Source organism: Panthera onca, chromosome B3 (assembly GCF_046562875.1).
Source record: "Panthera onca isolate mPanOnc1 chromosome B3, mPanOnc1 haplotype 2, whole genome shotgun sequence".
In the NCBI taxonomy this organism is placed as follows: Eukaryota; Metazoa; Chordata; class Mammalia; order Carnivora; family Felidae; genus Panthera; species Panthera onca.
Window position 1 is genome coordinate 17727438 of NC_138344.1, and position 23388 is coordinate 17750825.

A 23388-nucleotide genomic window follows, 5' to 3' on the forward strand; every position below is an offset into this window, starting at 1 on the left:
TTCTCTCTCTCCCTCTCCCCTGCTCATTCTTTCTCTCTCTTTCTCTCTTTCTCAAAATAAATAAACTTAAATCAAGTGAGGGGGCACCTGGGTGGCTTAGTCTCATGGTTCATGAGATCGGCACTGACAGTGCAGAGCCTGCTTGGGGTTCTCTCTCTCTCCCTCTCTCTCTGCCCCTCCCCTGCTCACACTGTGTCTGTCTCTCTCAAAATAAATAAATAAACTTAAAATAATTTTTTAAAAAAATCAAGTGAGAAAAATACTAAATATAAAGAGATTAAAAAACTAAATGCACCTGCTGCATGAACCACAGGTTATAAAACAATTACAGTGGTCAAGTACCAAGCTACAAATCCAAAAATCCGAGTTCTAACCTGGTACCACCACTCCATGGTGCATGACCTGGAGTAAATCACTGAAACTTTTCTGAGCTTCATTTACCGTATCTGTAAACCAGAAATAATAGCATTTATCCTGTTTACTTTAGAGTTATTTTGAAGTTGAATAAGATAGTTCATGTATAAGAGCTATAAAGTGGTATACAAATGCAGATGACTCAAAAGAGAAGGTACAACTTGTGGATTACCATATCCTGCTTTTTAAAAGTTCTGTCCTCAGGAGCCTGGGTGGCTCAGTTGCTTGGGCATCTGACTCTTGATCTCAGCCCAGGTCTTGATCTCAGGGTCATGAATTCAAGCCCTGTGTTGGGCTTCACGCTGAGCGGGAAGCCTTCTTTAAAGAAAAATAAAAACAAAAGTTTTGTCCTCCTCTCATATCAAGACCCTTTGTAGTAACCACCCGGACTTGTATTTACCACTTCCTAAGAGCTGCTGCCTATACCAACGCTAACTCCCTACCAAGTGATTGCTAGGACAGTAGGGTCAGTGCTGATAAATGAATTGAGGAAAGGAGTGTGGGAGGGAAGTGAAGGATGTGATGATTTGATTTGTGTGGTGTAGAACTCAGTGGTATAACATCAGCCCTCGGGGTAAAGGTGGAAATTCCATTAGAAGCAACCATGGTTTGACTCTCCGGTGTAACCAGAAACAGATTAGCTTGTTAAATCTGAAGTTGCCCATACTATTGTTGGTAGGATTATTATTACTGTCATTGTTACCACTGACCACATATATAAGGAGTGTTTCCATGAGTAATGCTACTGCAAGTATTTGTAACAACAATCATGTATTGAATTAGGGATTCTGTTAGGCACGGTACAGAGGCTCTCTAATTTAATTATTACAGAACCTATTGTTCTGTTATACAAAACCTATTGACAGCTTAACTTTACAGATGAGGAAATTGAGGTTCAGAGAAGTTAAGTAACCCACCCAGAATCAGCTAGTGAGCTAGTGAGAGACAGAATGAGTTGCAAACTCTGTCTGATTCTCATCTCCACATTCTTTCCACTTTGACAAGCTATCTCCGCATTCCAGGCATGATCCCTCTGCTAGGGGACTTCACTTGGGAATATGGCCACTTTCAATGCCAAATTTGGGCAGCTATTTTGGACTCATACACTCCTATGGAAATGCTAGCGGGCCCTATTCAGTCTCTGTCTATTTGCTTAGCAGGGTCTGCCTGCCAGAAGTTGTAGCTTTGTCTCACCTGCCCACTCTGGACATCAACCGGGTGCTCCCAGTTACTTGTTTCTAATCTGTCTTTAGCAGATCCTGTAGTAAAAAGAATCTTCAGCTTAGGCCAAAGACCAGAGTTTATCTAGCTCTCCGTTGGTGTTAGCCACTCTTCTTACTTTGCCTGGTCCCTCCCACCTCGGTGGAGTTCTTGATTCCTTCATTTTGAAGTTGTGTTGCTAACAACTTGATTTCCTTGTCGTCTTCTTTCTTCCATTACATATGCTTTGTCTCAAGTCTGAACCATTCACCCAACAACTGGCCCCATCCTGCCTCTGGCTCTGATCTGCAGCCCTGTTTTCATGTCTGATACCAGAGGTACGCTGACCAGAATGCCATCCAGCTCTGGACCCCTGATTCAGCCTAGAAGCCTGTATACAATTGGACTTTTTAAACTAAATGAAATCTTGTTTACCAGTCTTTAGCCTTTGGGGGCCTTCTCAAGTGCAGCCAGTCTCCTTTGTCTTGCCTATTCTACCTTGCTCACTGAGGCTTGTCCAACCATGGCACCTTATTATGCTGGTCATTTGCCACTCATTCTTACCTGTCGTTTTAGCAGTGGCACAGCCAGACGTGTGTTGTGGTGGTGGCAGTGGTGTTGGGTGTTGGGATAAAAGAGAAGCCAAGGGAACTTGACCACTGTGAGTGCTTGTGGTGCCGAGGAGTGGCATTGTCTGTCAGGCTGCACGTTACAGCAGCGGATGGCAGGAGTGGCAGTGGCTGGTACACGGTGATAGAAGTGGTCGTTGGGTAGAAGACACAGTCCACGAAACACTGCCTGGCTGCTTTTCTGCTTTGGCAACTCAGTTAGTTATTTACTGGCGCATCTTCTTTGTGTGCCCTGGTAAACGCCGGCATGGGTAAGGAAGTGGGCATCTGTTCGTCAGCACTCAGGGTTCAGCGGTGAGTAGAGCCTTGCAGGTTAATTTCTGTCTCTGGGTTTCTCATCACCTCCAAAACCTTGGCCCTGCGTTCGGAGAGGCTTCCTCTGTGCACTGGTCGATAGGGTGTCAGAGAGTGTGAGAGGCAGGCGGATCTGCCCTGGGCTCTGAGGAGGGTCCCTCCCAACAGTCGAGGTGACCGCAACTCTCAAGCCTGGAGCCACGGACAGCCCAGGAGACGGAAGCAGTTTCACACTCCCCTGGGCGCCATCCCGGCTCACAAGGCTCACGGCCCTGGCGGGACACAGGCCCGTGGTAGGTAGGTTAGCTTTTGCCATAGGAAGATGTAGGAGCAAGAGGAGGAGGCTGCAAATTGTCCGAAGAAAGAAACAGGCTGCCTGAAGCAGTGCTCCGCCCTGGTCTCGGACTGAGTCTCTGAGAACAGCTGAAATAAAGGGTTGGGAAGCACGGGTGGCCTTTCTATCTTGTTGTATTGGGTGAATCTTCATAAAGAAGTGGGTGAGACGACCAGAGAGGGCTTTGGAAGTTTGGAGACAGGGTCATCTGTGAAGGTGAGGACGTTGAATCCGAGAGAAAAATCAGCCCTTTTCTCCATCTTGTTTGTGGGTTTTGTGGGGGAGGGGGAGTTGTTTTCTTTTCTGGTTTGTTTTTTAATACGGTGAAGGTGGCGTTGGAAAGGGAATTCAGTTGAGTCTTTCAGAGAAAAATAAATCCGTAGCTGTCCTTCCGTGGTGTTTGTGTACTTGCTACCTTTTTTCGAACTCCTTTCTCATAAACCAAAGCTGTCTAGGGGCGCCTGGGTGGCTCGGTTGGTTAAGCGTTCGACTTTGGCTCAGGTCATGATCTCGCAGTTCGTGAGTTCAAGCCTCACGTCAGGCTCTGTGTTGACAGCTCAGAGCCTGGAATCTGCTTTGGGTCCAGTGTCTCCCTCTCTCTCTCTGTCTCTCTCTCTCTCTCTCTCTGCCCCTCCTCTACTCATGCTGTGTGTGTCTCTCTCTCAAAGATAAATAAACATTACAAAAAAAAATTTAAACCAAAGCTGTCTAATGGTAAGAACCATCAAGGACAGAGTCAGATGAAGCATGCAGCTGCTGGCACTGCCTTTCCTCAGAGAACGGAACTTCTCTTGGAGACTTAGCTAATAAGGACGCTTCTTTACAATAGCTAGGAGATACTATGTGGGGACACACACACACACACACACACACACACACACACACACACAACCAGAGTTTTCAAATATGCGTCTCTTATGTCTAAATGTGATTCTGCAAGCACAGTACAGGAACTTGAAGGCTTAAGAAACAGGTGCTAGAATATCTCTGCCTGCGGTTGGAGGTAGGAATCTTATTTCGGGGAGTTACTTACTGAATTCAGTTGCTTGCCAAAGAAGGTTGACCTAGAAGAAAAGCAATTTTTTATGGGGCCTCTTAAAAGAATGTCATGTTTCAGCCTCTTCAGAAAGCAACCATAGAAGGTGTATGTTGGATGATGTAAATCACTTGTAATGCTAGTAAACCATATGACTCTTGGAGTACATTCTTTTTAAGATGAACAGATGCGTTAAGAAAGAAGGATGCTCCTATTCTAACTATACCATAATAATGGTAATTGAGTGACAGATTGGTCTACTAACAGAAGCTTTTTCCACAGTGCTTACTATCAGTGAGAACAGGGAAATGAAAGCTATGATGTTCACTAGAGATTTTGAAATGTATTTGTTGATTTAATAGAGTTCTGTACACTAGCTAGCTCCTAGAGTTGTGACTCATCTCTGGGCTTTTGAAAGTAGGAAAATACAAAGGAAAGGGTTTCTGCCCCCCTCCCCCACCTTAGGCTTTTTTTTTTTTTTAAACCAGGTGTACCTGGTTTCTTTTGCATAATGAATAAGCCTGATTATTCAGTAATGTTCACAGCTTATTTAATGATGAATAATAGATATATGTACCATGAGGTTGCCCATGCACAAACTGGCTGTGGAAGGGCATCCTTTAGCGAGCCCCTAGGAAGTGCTGTGTCATCTAAACTCAATGTCAGTCACTTCTGTAGTTTAAGGAAACAAGAGAACAAAAGTTGCACCCACCTTAGCAGGTGGAACTTTCGACTATTTGAAAACAACCAACGAATTCTTTTTTTTTTTAATGTTTATTTACTTTTGAGAGAGAGAGAGACAGAGTGTGACCAGAGGGAGGGGCAGAGAGAGAGAGGGAGACACAGAATCTGAAGCAGGCTCCAGGCTCCACTCTGTCAGCACAGAGCTCTGTTGTGGGGCTCGAACTCACAAACCACGAGATCATGACCTGAACTGATTGAGCCGCCCAGGCGCTCCAACAACCAACAAATTCTTAACTAAGAACATTTGGCAGATGACTCTGAGATTTATAGAATATTCTAGTACATAAACTACCATGGAGTGAACCCAAACCTTAGAGAATAACTTCCTACTAACAGGAAATTATGTGGGTTTCTAAACCAGTCCCAGAGCCATTCCTTCTAGGAGATTCTAGTAGTGCAGTGTTTATGTTCTCAGAAAGAGTTACTCTGTGTGCCACAGACGTGCTGTGAGGGAGGCGACCACTCCATTACTGCTGTGGAGTAATCAGAGACATCGAGCATGACTTTGATAAGGATTAGTAAAACTGGCCCTTTTATCACATAACAGGAGATCACTCCAGTTTTCTGTAGAAGTTGTAGTTGTTTTTTCCTTTATAGGAATTGGATACCTCGTATAGAAATAAAAACGTTTATGTCAAGTATGGTGCCATTTTAGAAAGTAGCTTCTAGGCATTTTCAAAACTTACACTGAAATCCCTTCTCTCATTGCAAATGGCATATAAAAGATACAAATCTGTTAACTGTGCTTTTTTTCCCATTGGTTCTTGTGCTTGTTCGCTCTGTATCAGCTTAGAAAGTCCACAAAAGAATGTTTCCTGTTTTTTAAGAAAATATTTAAGTCCACGCAGTGAAACTACTCAAACTTCAAACCAGTATGGAAACCACTTAATAATTCTGTAATCTCAGACTTAGAGATGAATGTAAACTGCACTCTGCTGAACCATGAATGTATTTGATCTGCAGCTTGAAGAACTACTGCCTTGAGGTCATTGTTTAATGGGAATTATGTCCAAAGTTTTTAGCCTTAAATCAGTTTCACTGCTTAGAAGGTTTGTTAGTACAGAGCAGCAGTCCCTGAGTTTGGAATTAGCCCTGTGTTTGAGTAGAAGTTATGATGACTGCTTTCCAAGGAGAGACCCAAGCATGCCTCTAATATCATGTTCTGTGGGGATTATTGGGTATGTCTCTAATCAAAGGCATAGTGAAACAGGAGAAAAGGGTTTGAAAACAAGGCTCAAAAACTAGTAATGGAAAAAAATGAGAGAGAATTATTCTGTCAGTTAAAGTCCATGCAGACTTTGTTTCAGGAATAAAGTTATTATAAGTCTTGTATTTCTTCAAGAAAGTAGATATTCAGTGCTCTTTTTTGAGCTCTATCTTTTTTACAAGGATTAGTAACAAAAAATATTTATTCATCTTTGTGCTGCTTACTCATCTGATCCCTTTCCGCTGTCTTAATGATACCTCTGCTTTGTTTTTCTTGTATCACAGTAAGCCTTTGCTCTTGCCTTAAAGTTTTCTTGAGGAGTGAATATGATTGTTGAACATGGCTTCTGCAGCATGGGCCACACACTGACTGTACTGTGCTAATGTGTGAAGAGTTCACCTAGTGTAGGTGAGCTTTAAATGAACAACTGTGTGTGTTTCTCTAAGTTTTGAAATAGGACTTGGGGATAGGAAAGTGACTAAATATGAAAAAGCTAGCCCTGTTTTCTTAAATACGAGTTAAAAAAAAAGAGCAGCTGCTTATTCTTTAAAAGGTACAGATGTGACAGTGTTACAATAGCCATACGATCCAAAGCAGTCTACAGGTTCAGTACAATTCCTATCAAAATACCAATGGCATTTTTTCACAGGACTAGAAGAAAATAATCCTAAAATTTGTATGAAACCACAGAAGACCCCAAATAGCCAAAGCAATTCCTGAGAAAGAAGAACAATGTGGGAAGTATCATTTCAAGCTGTGTTATAAAGCTATAATAATCAAAACGGTATGGCGCTGGCATAAAAACAGACACAGAGATCAATGGAACAGAATAGAGAGACCAGAAATAAACCCACACTTACATGGTTAATTAATTTCCGACAAAGTGGGCAAGAACATCCAGTGGGGAAAAGACAGTCTCTTCAAGAAATGGTGTTGGAAAAACTGGACAGCAAAATGCAAAGGAATGAAACTGGGTCACTTTCTTACACCATGTATGAAAATCAACTCAGAATGGATTAAAGACTTAGATATGAGACCTAAAAGCATAAAACACCTAGAAGGAAACACAGGCGGGTGACCTCTTTGACATCAGTTTTAGTGATATTTTTTTGGATCTGTCTCCTCAGGCAAGGGCAACAAGAGTGAAAATAAATGGGATTATATTCAAACTAAAAAGCTTTTGCACAGTGAAGGAAACCAGCAACAAAATGAAAAGGCAACCTACTGAATGAGAGAAGTAGTTGCAAATTACATATCCGATAAGGGGCTAACATCCAAATTTATAAAGAACTCATAAAACTCAGTATCAAAAAAATAAACAAACTGATTAAAAAATGGACAGAGGACCTGAATAGACATTTTTCCAAAGAAGACATACAGATGGCCAACAGGCACATGAAAAGATGCTCAACATCACTAACCAGCAGGGAAATGCAAATCAAAGCCACAATTTGATATGTCACCTCACACCTGTCAGAATAGCTAATGTCAAAAAGACAAGAAGTTGGGGCGCCTGGGTGGCGCAGTCGGTTAAGCTCCGACTTCAGCCAGGTCACGATCTCGCAGTCCGTGAGTTCGAGCCCCGCGTCAGGCTCTGGGCTGATGGCTCGGAGCCTGGAGCCTGTTTCCGATTCTGTGTCTCCCTCTCTCTCTGCCCCTCCCCGGTTCATGCTCTGTCTCTCTCTGTCCCAAAAATAAATTTAAAAAAGTTGAAAAAAAAAAAAAAAAAAAAAGACAAGAAGTAAGTATTTGGTGAGGATGTAAGAAAAGGGAACCCTGTGCACTGTGGTGAGAATATAAACTGGTGCAGCCACTCTGGCTTCACCAGTATGGTGGTTCCTCAGAAAATGAAAAATAGAACTATTTTACACCCCAGCAGTTCCACTTCCAGGTATTTATCCAATGAAAACAAAACCAGTAATTCAAAAAGACACATGTACCTTTAAAAAGACATATACTCTTATGTTCACTGCAGCATATTTACTAGCTATTGTAAATAGCTATGATATGGGAGCCATCTAAATGTCCATTGATAGATGAATGGATAAGGAAGACGCAGTATGTAAAAACAATGGAACGTTAGTCATCAAAAAATGAAATCTTGCTACGTACGACAATGTGAAAGGACCCTGAAGGCGTTATGGGAAGTGAAATACTGAATGACTTCACTTACGTGTGGAATCTAAAACACAAAAATTAACCATCTAATGAATGTGTAAACTTTGAGTTTTGTTCATAAATATGAGGAACATAGATAGCTAGAGAGAATAAAGAAACTAATGGATGCCAGAATGGAGAGGGTGGAAAGTTGGACATAACAGGTGAAGGGAATTAAGAGGTATGTGCAGTCTTCTAGTCCTAAAATAAATGTCACACAGCAATGTAATGTGCAGTATAGGGAATATAGTAAAAAAGATACTGATGTGAAATTTTTTAGAAAAAGTAGTAGTAGGAAGACTAGATCTTTGAGCAGAATCTTTGCCAGCAAAGTTTTTGTGAATTTGGTTTTGGAACTTGGAGTTTTTAAAATGGTGACAAGAATGGGCATTACTAGGGAAATCTGGAAGATGTTGTCAGTGGACTGTAAAGCAAAAATCTGGAGCTTCTATCAGTCATAGTTTTCAATAAAGTTCTTCAACTTTGGGGGGCAGAAAAAAAACAGGTATAAGTCCAGCTGGGCAACAGCTCAGGAGGAGATAACAGAGTGAAGACACTGCTCTCCACGCTGGCTGCCATGGCGATGACTGTTGTAGGGGCCCCTGTTGGGCTCAGTCGGTTGAGTGTCTGACTTCAGCTCAGCTCAAGGTCTCACAGTTTGTGAGTTTGAGCCCCACATGGGGCTTGCTCCTGCCAGCACAGAGCCTGCTTTGGATCCTCTGTCCACCCCTCTCCCCGCCCCTCTCCCGCTCATGCGCGCGCTCTCTTTCTCTCTCTCAAAAATAAACAAACATTAAAAATTAAAATAAAAAAACACGCTGTTGTAATTCCTGAGTCTGCTGGACAGTCAGCATGAAGTCTCCTTCTCTGGCATCTTCTCTGAGGGAATTCTTGGCATTTCTTGAAATTACTGCTGTAAATCTGTAAGTCAGAACTACCCTACCAGTTATCAGGTCTTTTAAAGGAAGCAAAGGGATATTTTGTTCATCATGTGTCTGCCTGGCAGTGTCTTGACATCATACCTGGATGCCTGGGCACAGTGCCATCCTCCGGCACCCACAGCACCCAGGCAGCTTCCTAGGTAGTATCACCTCCTACGTTATGTGGGTGTTCCCTGCTTATATGGAAATAATGTGTTTAGGGAGGCTGTCTAACTAATACCATGGTGAACCAGGCCAGCACGCTTTTAAATTCCACCTCTGCCATGTAATTGCTGTGTGATCTTGGGCTTAGAAAGACTGTTTGATTTGTCTACCTCTCAGGAACAGGGTAAAATTAATACCAACTTCATGGGACTATTGTGGGTATTAAATAAGATCTATTTAAAACACCTCTGTCACTCGTAAATACACCATAAGCATGCAGTCAGTGTGAACTATTTTTATTGTTTCACTAGACTGTTCGAGAGGGTTGGAACTGTATGCATCTTCACTTTTGTACCCCAAGTATCTAGCACAATGTCTGGCTCATTGCTTGTAATAATTTCTTTGTCACCTGAACTGTGCAATACAAATAGCGATGCTGGGGGTGGGGTGGTGGAGAAGAGAAATAGAGATCCTGATGCCTGAATAATTAAGCCAACAGCAAAGGAAGCCTTCAGTCATTCAAATTCATTAAAATCTTTTTAATTTAACAGTTGTTGATAATCTATGTATAAAGCATCTTATTATAATTCACTGTGAAATCTTACTTTGTACAAGTTGAATAGATCACAAACAATATGATTATGTAAAAGATTTAATGGATATGTGTGCCTATGTTTACAGAAACTAACACTGTCAACTATACTTTAATAAAAAAAAGAAACTAACACTTAAAAAAAAAGTCATTCTTCTGAAAAAGCAGTCAAAAAGTTCTCTTTATAAAAGGCATCATGTAGGTAAATTTTAAATTTGTTTTAAAGATGATTTTGGAGTGTGCTGTAAATTACTCTGAATTCCTTGTGAAGAAGCCCACGTTTTATAATTCCACTAAAGTGTAATTATGACTAATGATCTATCTGACTGGTGGAACTATGATGATTGGTGTGACATAGACTATTCCAAACAACCTATGTAGGTCTGTTGCTTTGATGTTGTAGTTTCTGTTACCCCATCCTTTTGTGGAAGGGGATACATCATTCACCTTTTGATAAAATAAATGAGTTTCATACCGGTAAGTGTGCAGTAAACAGTTCCTATTCAGTTCTGGCCCATGCTGTCATCGCGTGCTTCCTTTTTACAGTAGAGTTAAAGGAGCAGCAACCGAGATACGCAGGTTTTTCTTCCATCTTCAGCCATGTGGACTGCATATGCCAGAGCCTTGAAGTTAAAAAAAAAAAGAAAGAAAGAATTGGAGTTTGTGCAGGACTGCTAGCTTTTGCTAATTTCCAAGTAACAATACTTTGATCTGTGCATCTGGGAAAAAAGGGGAAACATTTTAGACAGTACTGCATTTTTAAAAGCCACATGAAAAAGTTCTTTGTTGCTTTAGCATATATGCATATGGACAACTTCCTTGCTTTATAAGGTTGATGTACTGGGAAGTTTTTGCACAGGAACTTTAAAAAAATATTATTACCTGGTGTATTTATTGCAAGGTATTGGTATATTAAAATTAACGAAGGAAGAAAACAAACCAACTCATTAGCAAGTATGTGAATGGTCTCTTCCAAAGTTATTGAGTGAAGATTTTTCTCTTTAAAGAACAGAAGAACTGTTTCAAAGCTTTTTCAGCAGAAACCACTTACATTTCAGCCTCATTATGATTAAAAATGCCATTCCATTGTGCTTGGGGTTTCGCCAGCAGAAGGGTTTTTGGCCAAGAGCATACTCTCATGAGGCTGTCACAGCTCTGCCCGTACAGCCTGTGACCTTGCCAGACCAGGTGTCTAGGTGTCTCAGCCTCACCAGTAGGCTGTGCTGGGTCAGCTAAAGCAAGAGTTGCCCACTTCTCTTTATAATCTCGGACTCCGTTTTGTGATCTTTCCTTTATATTCAGAGGAGAGAAGTAGGAGACAAAGACGTGTCAAGAACCGGTTCTCACACAAGGGATCAAGCTTGGTGCTGTAGAAGCCTGTGAGATAGGATACATATCATTGTCTCCATTTTGCAGAGGGGGTAACACACAGGGAGTGTTCCATTTCCTAGTGCCCGGGAGCAGTTAGAAAGTGGAAAGCCAGGATTCAGACTCTATCCCAACCCCATGGCCCACGACATCCATAATTTCAGTGCTGCTCTCTCTTACTGTCTACAAGGTTGTGTTATATGCAGAGTTGAAGATTCTGTATCAAGTATTCCTGTCCGTGCGGTATTTTGCTTATCACTGTGGGATGGATTTGAACACCACTGATTGATATTTTCTTTGAGCTTCGGTGGAGATCAGTTCATTCCATTATGGGGCATATATAAAAAAATTACATTCCCCAAAAGGGTCATGAGATACAAAAAGGTTTCTGGAATATTTAAAACCTAAGATGAGAGAACCAAAAAGTGGGGCACTTGGGTAGCTCAGTCTAAGCATCCGACTTCAGCTCAGGTCATGATCTCACGGTTCATGAGTTCAAGCCCAGCATCGGGCTCTGTGCTGACAGCTCAGAGCCTGGAGCCTACTTTGGATTGTGTCTCCTCCTCTCTCTGTCCCACCCCCACTCTCACTCTGTCTCTCTCCCTCAATAAAATCAATAATAAACATTACCAAAAAAAAAAATCTGAACCAAATAGCATTTTTAAATCATTCACTCTTCATATTTTCCCCTATAAAACTAGGATAGGAAAGAAGAGGAAAGCATGTAAGAAGCAGCAAGTATCAGCTTTTATTTAAGTGTGTGTTATGATCTTTGCATGGAGCTCACTTAATTTTTGCACAAGCTCTTTTGGGTGTATTAGAGGGGAGAGGTGCTTCCTCTGTCATGTCCCATTTTGTGTCCTTGACTCAGAATGAATCACTGTCTCTAGAGGCTGTTGCCTCCAACTCTTTTCTGTACAATTAAACTATAGAAAAGTGTTAGTGCCTTTTGCTGCATGCCAAGGAGAATTCTCTCTTAATTGGCCTTCTGCTGTAGGGCCACACTTCCAAATATGTCACCTACTAATAATTAGAATAATAATAACTGCCATATATTGGAGGTGTATGACAAGGGTTCTGCTTGATAATTTAGAAACTTCATTAGTAATTCTCACTGAACTTAAGAGCCAGCATGATTGTCTCCTTTATATGGTTAGGGAAAACTGAGGACACTCACTTAGTAAATAGAACGGTATTCTGACCCAGATTGTCGGACTCCAAGACTGTGTTCTCACTCCATGAATTAGTATATTCTACTCTTTCCTGCTGCATAAGCTCAAGTAAACCATCTTTCTTTGAGTCCCACGGGGGCTCTGAAACTTGGGCTTTTTGCACTTTATCAATGTTGTTTCACTTTTTAAAAAAAATTCCAGAGTTTTCTGTATGCCTTTAAAGTCTACAGATGTCTATTTGTGATGACGGGAGATTTGTAGGCACGTCAGAGAAGTAGTAAAGGAATCTAGAATAGGAAGTTTTTGGATAATGCTGAGGCCTTTTTCATTGCAAGTGGATTCTGGTATTTCTCTCTCTATTTTTCCCATGTGTGTTCTTTAAATGTATAGCCTTTAATACCAGTATATATGTGTATACACATTTACTAAAGTAGCAGGACACATTGTTTTGGCAAGTGTATGTTCTTAGGCTTAAAAGAAATATTGTGTAGTGATTTAAATTTCACAGGTTACTTCTACTTTAATTTGTCATAACAACCTGGTAAGGTTGAGGGACTGGGCACTATTATGCCATTGAACATCTTGCTTGGCTAATAACTGAAAGAACAGACAGGTAAAATATGAGCAGACAATTCACACACACACACACACACACAAAAGTAAAAAATGGCCCTCAGACATATTTGAAAACATCTTCAAATATGTTCACAATCATAATTAAAGAAATGCAAATTAAAACAATGCTGAGATATCATTTCTCACCTATCAGAACGACACAAATTTGTAAAGAGGATAACATGTTTTAAAAGTTGGCAAGACTGTGAGAAAGGCAATGCCTTCGTATGTTGCTGGAGGGAATGCAAATTGGTAGAACCCTCTGGAGGGAAATACCAAGAATCTACCCATCTTTTGACACAGGTGGAGATGTATACACGGATTCACGTATATCCATGTGTTTTAGAGCTCTGTCCACTGAGAGATCCTAGAAGCAGTGGCACCCCCCACAGGACCGAGCATGCGTGGCTCAGATCTTGGTTTATAAACACTGTACCCCAATAAAAGGAGTGGAGGCTCCTTGGAGAAGTAGTTGATTCCTGGGCTAGAGGAAGGAAAATACAAGCTGAGCTTAGAACATCTTGTGCCAGAAAGTAAGGAAGTGCTCAAAAAAGGATGAAAACCTGGGGGCCTGGGTGGCTCAGTTGGTTAAACGTCCAACTTCGGCTCAGGTCATGATCTCAGGGTTTGTGGGTTTGAGCCCCACGTCAGCCCCACTGCTGACAGCTCAGAGCCTGGAGCCTGCTTCGGATTCTCTCTCTCTCTCTCTCTCTCTCTCTCTCTCTCTCTGTGCCTCTGCCCTGCTCACTCTGTCTCTCAAAAAAATGAGTAAACATTAAAAAAATTTTTTTAAAAAGGATGAAAACTTGTTAGAAGAGCCTATGAGCCAACTTTAAGCTGCTCCTAATTGCTAAAGCTGGAACATTTTGACCAATACAAAATCATAATAGTATTGGGATTTTAATCCTTATGATAAAATAAATATCCATGAATCCATACTGATATCAAAATCAGTCAGATAGGGGCAACTGAGTGGCTCAGTCTGGCTAAGCATCTGACTCTTGGTTTCAGCTCAGGTCATGATCTCACAGCTTCTTGGGTTCAAGCCCCATATTGGGCTCTGTGCTGGTAGTGTGGAGCCTGCTTGGGATTTTCTGTCTCTCTCTCTCTCTCTCTCTCTCTGCCTCTCCCCCTCTCCCTCTCTCTCTGCCCCTCCTCCACTTGTGCTATTTCTGTCTCCCTCTAAATAAATAAATAAACTTAAAAAAATCAGTCAAATACATAAATGGGAAGGAAGGGAAGGCTCTTCCTTACCAAATTGCACTTAATAAATGTAGACAGAAAGATGGTATAGCATTAGATAAATACCGTGCAGTAATTATTGCAAACCAAGATCCATTGTTGGATGCTGAAATTAATATCCAAGATTTGAGGAGGAACAGGACATTTCCATAGCCTTGGGGTTGCAGTAATGTGAAGACTTGACCTGTGACTTGGAGGGGCTACTTCCAAGATGGCTCACTCGCATGGCTGCTGGCCATGGGCTCAATTCTTCTCCAGAAATCTGCTGGAAGTCTCTTCTGACCAGGAAGTTGTCTTCCTCCAGAATGAGTGATCCAAGGCAGAAAGCAAAGAGGAAGCCACAATGCCTTCTGTGGCTTACTGTCTGCAGTCACATACCATTTCTGCCTCTTCTTTTTGTTAGATATCGTTAAGCCACCACACTGGGGAAGGGCATCTCTAGCCAGCAGCCCGGAAGTTATTTTTTCTCCCTGAGAGTTGCCACTTCCTCTTTTGTTGACTCCCAGCAGTGCCATCTTTGCTTCCTCTTTTTGTGTCTTTCTCTAGTGCTAGTCCCGGACAGGATTATCGGGATTATGATAGGACTAGCAGTGGGAAGGAGGAGGCAATATGGACCCTTCCCCACCCGATGCCACAAGGAGCCCTTCTTACCTCAGTCTTCTATCACCCCTCCCGCCTTCTGTAACAGAGTGTCCAGAACCCAGCTGTGAATCCATAAAGCTTCTATAAGCCACTTTCTAGGGCAGTGATTGTACTGACAGTTCTCTTTTTTCCTGTCCGTCTTCATCTGTATTACTACATACTCTCATCTCTATCCCCAAGGCCTACCACAGTGCCTGCAAGGTCCTTCATGGGTAAGTGGGTTTTCTCTTGAGATGTAAATATACTTAAGAACACCCTAATTTAGCTCTATGGGTCCCCCCAGTCTTTCCCAAACTGCAGAACTGCAGGGAAGAGATATACTTCAGAAGCCTGTTGCCTGTTTGCACAAACAGAACTCCAGAAAATTTTTCAAAAATGATGCTCTTGCTTCAGGGAGTAGAGGGTTAGCAAGGCTGCTGAGGACTCTGTTCTGTGGCAGTGAAGACAAAGAGCCCCACCCAGTGAGTGCTAGGAGTGGAAAGGAAGGTGGTTGAATATTCTTGGGCACATGGTAGGCAGGAAGGGATGTCCTTAGCACTTGGAAGTGTCTCTACTGCCTTCATTAACTCTGTGCCTCATCTCTTCACCGAGTCCCCCCTCCAGTCTTGGCTCCCCCATTGCCCAGCTGCTTCTGGAAAACATCTGGATTCTGTCTCTTTCGGCACACCTGTTCCTGTTGCAGACCCCTCTTTTTGGGCCCCCCATTCCCGGTACATACTATTAAATAACAAAAATTCAACTGAGTCAGTTTGAAGATTTAATTGGCTTAACGGGGCAGTATTCCATCTAGCAAGTAGAAAGGAGTTCTGTCAGGCTGTAGAAAAGAAAAAATCTTTAAAGGCAGAGAGGGAGCAGTAAAAAGGAAATTATTAGGAAAGAATGCATTGTTTCAGGCAAGATTGCCCCGCTAAGGGGAACGGATGGGGTCTATCAGTAAATTTCCTGGTGCTGACCAGGAAATTCCATGTTGACTGGTTAAAGGGTACATTCCGGGGTGGGGGTGGGGGGATTGAAACTGCAGTTAGGTTAGGTATTAAGCCCCCGTTTGGTGACGTGGCCGAGCATAAGTGACTCCATTCTGGGCCTGTGGTTTTCTTTTTAACAAGGCCCATTCCCGTCCTTACTGGCCTTGTCCACCATGCTTTCATACCTCACTAGGGGACTGAGATTTAGAGTTCCCTTTTCTTCTTCCTCTCCCTGCAGCATTGGACACTTGTTCCTTTCCTACATCAGCCTAGCTCCAGAGACTTCAGCCCAGCCAGGGCCTGATCCCTCGCCCTGCCCCACTTCTGCTGTTCCCATCTCTCTGCCCGGGGCAGGTGAGACACTGGTTAATACAGGGGTAGAACTAAGCTGGTCTAGGCTGATCTGCCAACTTTCCATTGGAGGAAGATGAAACTGAATGAAGACCTACAACAAACATTACTCTTCAATTAAAATTGTTTATAAAAAGTCATAGAAGTTCTGTGTGGGAAGGAAATTTAATAATATTCAATTCCCATTTATCTCATCTTACAGTTCGAGAAATCAAGGTCCAGGTGGGTTAGGTAATTTTTCTACAGTCACGTTTTCTTTTTTTTTTTTTTTTTTAATGTTTATTTATTTTTGATAAAGAGAGAGCATGAGCAGGGGAGAGGCAGAGAGAGAGGGAGACAGGATCTGAAGCAGGCTCTGTTCTGACAGCAGCAAGCCCAAATATGGGGGCTTGAACTCATGAACCGTGAGATCATGACTGGAGCCAAATTCAGACACTCAACCAACTGAGCCACCCAGGTGCCCCATACAGTCACGTTTTCTGATGCACAATAATCTATGTGAGCTTGGTTTCATATGCAGAGTTCAATGAAATCTATAACAGTTTGTCTTCCAGAATAGAAACTTTGAATTATTCTGATATTATGGATTACATTTTACATTTCACATTGTGCTAGTATATAGTTATGGGAATTACAGTTCTTCTCTTTCTAATCCAGATTTAGGTCGATCTCGAGAACTACAATACGTATACGTGGATAACAACATTCACCTGAAAGGCTTGCCATCCTATCTGTACAATAAAGTCGTCGGGTGCAGTGGGTAAGGCTGATTTCATATTTTATACTATAGCTAAACTCTTTTCCACGCTCATTTCTATTTCATTTTTTGGTCCTGATGTAACTTAGAAATAGGTGAACTTTGGATAATCATGTTTGATTTTGTCTTTGGCCTTAATAATGCTAAACCAAACACCTTTTGAAACTAAGAATATCGGGCAATCAATTTGCAGTATTATACTTCAAGTTCAGTTAGTAAGCAAGTTGTTTATTATTTTCCAGTCAAAAACGAATCCATGTATACTATTAAAAACTCAGTAGTATCAGTCACTGAAACTGGAGGAATCAGCATGAACTTAAAAGCTTCTGCACTCCACCGCAGTGACAGTTTTACTCCAGGAATAGCCCTAGTATCTAGAACTTGACCATTTCGAAATATTTAGAATGCAACATTTGAAATAGTCCCTTAATACGAATCATGATTCTGGCAACCAAAACAGATGTTTCAGTTCAAGGAAAGTGATAGGCTTTTATTTTCAGAGCAGCAATAATCTTTCCTTCTCAGTCAGGCTTTTAGAAAAGCAGTTTCAGCTTTTTATTTTCCTTTATTTTGTTTTACTTATTTTTGAGAGAGAGAGAAAGAGAGAGAGACAGAGCGTGAGTGAGGGAGGGTCAGAGAGAGAGAGAGAGAGGGAAACACAGAATTCTGAAGCAGCTCCAAGCTCTGAGCTGTTGGGGCTCTGAGCCCCAACGTGGGACTTGAACTCACAAGCCGTGAGATCATGACCTGAGCCAAAGTTGGATGCTTAACCAACTGAGCCACCCAGGCGCCCTTCAACTTCTTCTTCTATAAGAGTGAGACAGAACCACCTTAAGATGTTTCCTAGAGTGGTATGGGATTAATATAGGACAACTTGGCTACCAGAACCTGCTTTTAACTGGCCTAACTTTACTCACATAAACAGCCAAAGAATATTTGGGAGATCTTTGAGGCTACTTAGCCCATAGATTTCACTCTGTCCTTGTAATCCTGACACCCTGCGTAACCTGGTTCATACTATATGTAGTTCTGGCAAGAACGATGACAATAAGCTTGTACACAGAGAACAGCCACTCCCCTGTTGGCCTGGCTCCAGAGGATGGGCTCTGAGCAGTGATGGCCCCAGAGAGGGCATTCCTAGGAATAACAGCCTTCCCTTAGGAAAAATTATACACTTGTTATCTTGGAAGAGCCTTTGATGATGCTTCGAAGTGCGCACGTAGGCTGATGAAATACAAGCCCAGAGATGTAGTTCAGAACCTTCTGTGAAGCAGAGATAATAGAATGTGTGGTGGAGTTTTTAGCTCGGTGATTTTTCGACAGCTGATTATGTGACAGCTGTGATACTACTCAGTCATTAATCCTAATGAGTTCTTAAATGATCTGTAATACAGCCTAATTCTTCCAAGTGGTAAGTAAAATGCCCTCCCTTACCAAGATACACAGAATGATGCAAGCAGGCTCCAAGGCTGAAGGCAGTTTTCCCCCCACCTAAGCCTTCAGAGACTGCACAGAAGTCTCTACCACAATTAAGGAACAGCTTTTACTTAAGATAAAGAGCCTTCTACTTTGGTGTATAGATATGGATGTTATTGACTGTGCTGAATACGGAGACACTTTTTCATGTTTACCTTGGTATCTGGTAGCAGAAGTAGTGAATTTTATAAGAGCTCCAAATCTTTGAGAATATAAATAATAGGGCAAAATATGCAAATTATTAGCCAGTAGTCTACCTTTATTATTACTATTAACACCTTCCTGTGGAAGTAGTGGTAAGAAAAATATTCAGAGGACAGTATCAGACAATCGGTTTTGTAATCTTAGTAGTTTTTGGCGTATAGGTAGTCCCACTTACAGATGAACTGTGATCCAAAAGGCATATTTAGTCTGTGGTTTTACTCAGAATGCATTTCTCACTACGATCAATTCAGGTGGTTATATTCCTAGCCAACTTATTAAAAAGTCATTTAACCCCATTTTGCACCCCCCCAAAATTCCATGATATTTTATGGCAAAATGTACCCAGAATTCTTTTTTTTTTTTTTAATGTTTATTTTTGAGAGAGAGTGTGTAAGGGGAAATGCAGAGAGAGAGGGGGACAGCGGATCTGAAGCAGGCTCCACGCTGACAGCAGAGAGCTCCATGTGGGGCTCAGACTCACGAACCATGAGATCATGACGTGAGCTGAATGAAGTCAGATACTCAGTCACCTGAACCACCCAGGCAACCCTGTACTCAGAATTCTAATAGATGGTGGTTACTGAAGGTTTGGCAACAGAATTAAGGGACCCCCTTCACTTTCTCTGTCTTGTTGAATATATGCAAAGGGACTCCCCTATTCCAAGTCAAAGTGGCGGGGGGTGGCGCTGGGAGAAGGAAGGGCAAAGAGTAGAACAAGGATCTGAGGTGAACCTAATATAAAGAGCAAAAGGGTTTTTGAGGCCTAGAAAGTGTGCTTCTTGATTCTGAACAAGGATCTTGGTTCACTTAGTTCATTCAGTGAATATTTATTGAGCAACTGCTGTGGTCATATGTCAGACAATGGCCATACAGTGATGAGTAAAACCATATAATCTAACCAGGGATCCAAATAAACAATAAATAATTGATCAGACTTGGTGCTAATTCTCTTTAAGGAGATGATAGTCAAGCAGAGAACCTAAGGTTCAACATGCTTGGTTCTCCACTGCTCTCACATGTTGCTTCTTAGATACAGGCCTGGAATAGAAGGGCACAGTGGCTTCTGCTGTACCGCACCATCTCTGAAACAATTACATTCCCTCTTCCGATGGAGAGAGAGTCTAAGAGAATTAGAGCAACAGAGCAGAATGAACACAGCTTTGGGGACTTGTGGCACAATATAAAAAAAATCTACTATGTGTAAAATTCGTATCGCAGAAGGAAAATACAGAATCAGATATAAAATTATAAACAGATATAAATACAGCAAATAACAAATGTCATACAGTTTCAAGAAACCTCAGAAGTCTCACACAGTTATCTTTGGTGGAAATAAAGTTAGCACCTCCTTATAAGATGTTCATTTATTTGTCATATAATTATTCATCAGTAACTAGCAAGTCAGCCCTGTGCTAAGAATTGTGGAAAAAACAAAGATAACTTGGATGTTAATCCTAATACATAAAATGACTGTAATACAAAAAATAAATACCTTAAGAGAGGTAGAGTGATAGATAGTGTAGAGCACGGGAATATCTTGTGACCTAGCCTTGAAGTTACACACGGTTATTTCTGTTTTATCCTATTGATTACACAGGTAACTCCTACTCACTGGGGGAGGAGACTTCTTAAGGGAGCGGATACTAGGAGGGGAGGTCGTGGGCACCATCTTGGAGACTGGCCATCACAGCTTCCTTGCATCCACTGCGCTTTGCTAGTTTCATGGAAAAGTATGGTTTTTATTTTGTCTGGGTCTTTCTGATTGTTACTATAGGAGTAAATGTCTTCAGTTCTTCTGTATTTTACCTACAAAGAGAAGTCCCTCCCATTAGAATTTTAGAGAATGGTAATTGGCACATTTGCCTATTTGAGAGAACTTAATGGTAAAAGTTATCCTATACCAGTTATTTTTTTCAGTTGTCTGATCATATGTGGAAAAGAAAACTGAGCCACTGCTTTGCTTTTCCTTTTGTAAAAACAGCTGGATTGGGGTGCAGGTTGGTTAAATGACTTGATTAATTAATAGAACCACTTAAGGTAACAGAATTGTTTATATGAGAAATGCATTCTGAGTTCCGAGTTAACCCAGCAGTCTAGAAAAATAGCCTTTATATTACAGTCTATTTTTATGTAGTGGCTGCTCCCCATCTAATAACAAGCAATATTAGATACCTGAACCACACTTTGGGGCAAGCACAAAACAGTGTAGCTACAGATAAAAATACCAAAGAGAGACTTTTCAGTTTGGTTCCAACAAAGTAATTAATTGTTTATGAAAACAAAAACGTTAACACTCCTTTCTAGTTTTAGAGGAATATAACAGAATCCAGCATCTTCACAGTATAACTTTCACAGTGTCCAGGACACAACCCAAAATTACATTTGAATAATTAAGGAAAAATGTGACCTATTCTCAAGGGAAAAGAAAAGCAGCAGAGACCAACCTGCTTGAGAGGACCCAAAATGTTGGCCGATGAGGATTTTAAAAGAACTATTCTCAATGAAGTAAAGAAAAATAAGTTTGCAGTGAATAAAAGACCAGGGAAAAAAAGAAACTATACAAAAGAAACAAATGGAAATTCTAGAGTTGAAATACAATATCTGAAATAAAAACTTGATGGGCTTAAGAGTAGAATGGGTGTAACAGAGGAAGAGGCCGTGAGCTGGGAGGTAGAACAATAGAAATCATTCAGTGTGAGGAACAGAGAAGAAGGATTGAAAACAAAAATGAACACACAGCATCAGGGATCTGCCAGACAATGTAGAAAAGCCTGATAGAGGTATAATTGGTGTCCCAGAAGGCACAATTTTTTCCTCATTTTTCTCTTAACTAAGAGAAATGCCTCAAAAATGTTTGAAGAAATCACATCTGAAAATTTCCTAAATATGATGCAAGACCTAAGTTCACATTTTCAATGGGCTCAGCGAACCCTAAGCAGTATAAATTATGAAGAAAACAATGCCTAGGCAAAGCTACTGCAAACCAAAGATACAATGAGGTAACACCTCACACCTGTCAGAATGGCTAAAATTAACAACACAAGAAACAACAGGTGTTGTTGGCAAGGATGTGGAGAAGGGGGAGCTCTCTTCTACTGTCAGTAGGAATGTAAACTGGTGCAGCCGCTCTGGAGAACAGTGTGGAGGTCGCCGAGAAACTAAAAACAAGGGGTGTCTGGGTGGCTCAATCAGTGGGGCATCCGACTTAGGCTCAAGTCATGATCTCACAGTTTGTGGGTTTTAGCCCTGTGTAGGGCTCTGTGCTGACAGCTCGGAGCCTGGAGCCTGCTTCAAATTCTGTGTCTCCCTTTCTCTCTGACCCTCCCCTGCTCACATTGTCTCTCTCTCTCTTTCTCTCTCTCTCAAAAATAAATGAACATTAAAAAAAAAAAAAAAAGAAACTAAAAATAGAACTATCCTATAATCCAGCAATTGCACTGTTAGGTATTTACCCAAAGGATACAGATTCCAAGGGGTTCATGTACCTCATTGCTCAAAGCAGCATTATCAACAATAGCCAAACTATGGAGAGAGCCCAAATATCCATCTACTGATGAATGTATAAAGAAGAAGTGGTATGTATATACAATGGAATATTACTCAGCCATCGAAAAGAATTAAATCTTGCCGTTTGCAATGAGGTGTATTGAGCTAGAATGTATTATGCTAAGTGAAGTAAGTCAGAGAAAGACAAATAGCATATGATTTCACTCACATGTGGAATTTAAGAAATGAAACAAATGAACACATGGAAAGGGATGGGAAGAGAAGAGAGAGGGAAACAAACCACAAGAGACTCTTAATGATAAGGAACAAACTGCAGGTTGTTAGAGGAAGGTAAGTGGGAGATGGGCTAGATGGGTGATGAATCCTAAGGAAGGCACTTGTTATTATGAGCACTGGGTGTTGTATATAAGTGATGAATCACTGAATTCTCCTCCTGAAACCAATATTTGACTGTATGTTAACTAACTAAAATTTAAATTAAAAAAAAATCAAAGATAAAAAGATCTTGAAAGCAACCAGAGAAAAATGACAAATTACGTACAAAGGAATCATTCAGAAGAATGTTACCTTCTCATCAGAAACCGCGAAGGCCAGGAAACAGGAGAACAACATTTTAAAAGTGCTAAACGACAACAGCAAAAAAACAGTCAGCCTAGCAGCCAGCACAAAAATACTTCTCAAGAATAAAAGCATAATAAATGCATTCTCAGACCGAACGAAGCTAAGCCTTAAATGAGGCCCTGACAAAATGGCAGACTGTATTCAGACCAAGGCCCATTTTCTCTGGGTTGCAGTGTGTGTCCTTCTCCTTCCACTTCTCCTTTCCTTTCCCTGTAATTTAAGCTGGGAAAAAAAACTTTTTTGCTAAAGGGAGGGTAAATCTAGTAGCTGTTCCCACAATAATGAACATGCAAATGACATCATGTACTATCTAAGGAATTCCAAGATCATCATTTAGGTGCTTTTGGTAAGAGAATTTTATTATTTTAACATGTTAGGTGAAATAAGTGTGACAATGCACACAAGTTAATGTGCTAAATGACATACATGTTCTGGAACATAATCTTAGTGGCACAAAGATGTCACCATTCACATAGCTTATTTAGGGTTAAATGTTGAACGGCAGCTCCGAAAACATTGAGTTGAAAGAAAATTGTGTGATAATTGCTGTAAACTATCTGTATAATTAAGCCAAAAGTACTAACATTTGTGACAGATTTTAACTCATTTTTATAACTCACTTAAGGATTCAGATACATAATTTTTTTTTTTTTTGGTAACCGCCTTGGTATTTCATCTAAAGTGATAAAAACTACTGAGTTGGAAATCAAAGATGCCAAGGCTTCATAATTGCCAGCTAATAATTATTTCATTGTAAACTGAGACGTATATGGGGC

At 41.1% G+C, this 23388-nt stretch overlaps 1 protein-coding gene across 5 annotated transcripts in view; it reads left to right on the forward strand.

Annotated features, from left to right (window-relative positions):
* Positions 1-23388, forward strand: part of LRRC28 (leucine rich repeat containing 28) — a 180658-nt gene that overhangs the window by 122509 nt on the left and 34761 nt on the right. For all 5 annotated transcript variants that reach the window (XM_060617781.3, XM_060617780.3, XM_060617784.3 and 2 more), the window contains one exon: positions 16705-16807. In XM_060617781.3, coding sequence (XP_060473764.1) covers positions 16705-16807 — 103 coding nt within the window. The remainder of the gene's footprint in view (positions 1-16704; positions 16808-23388) is intronic.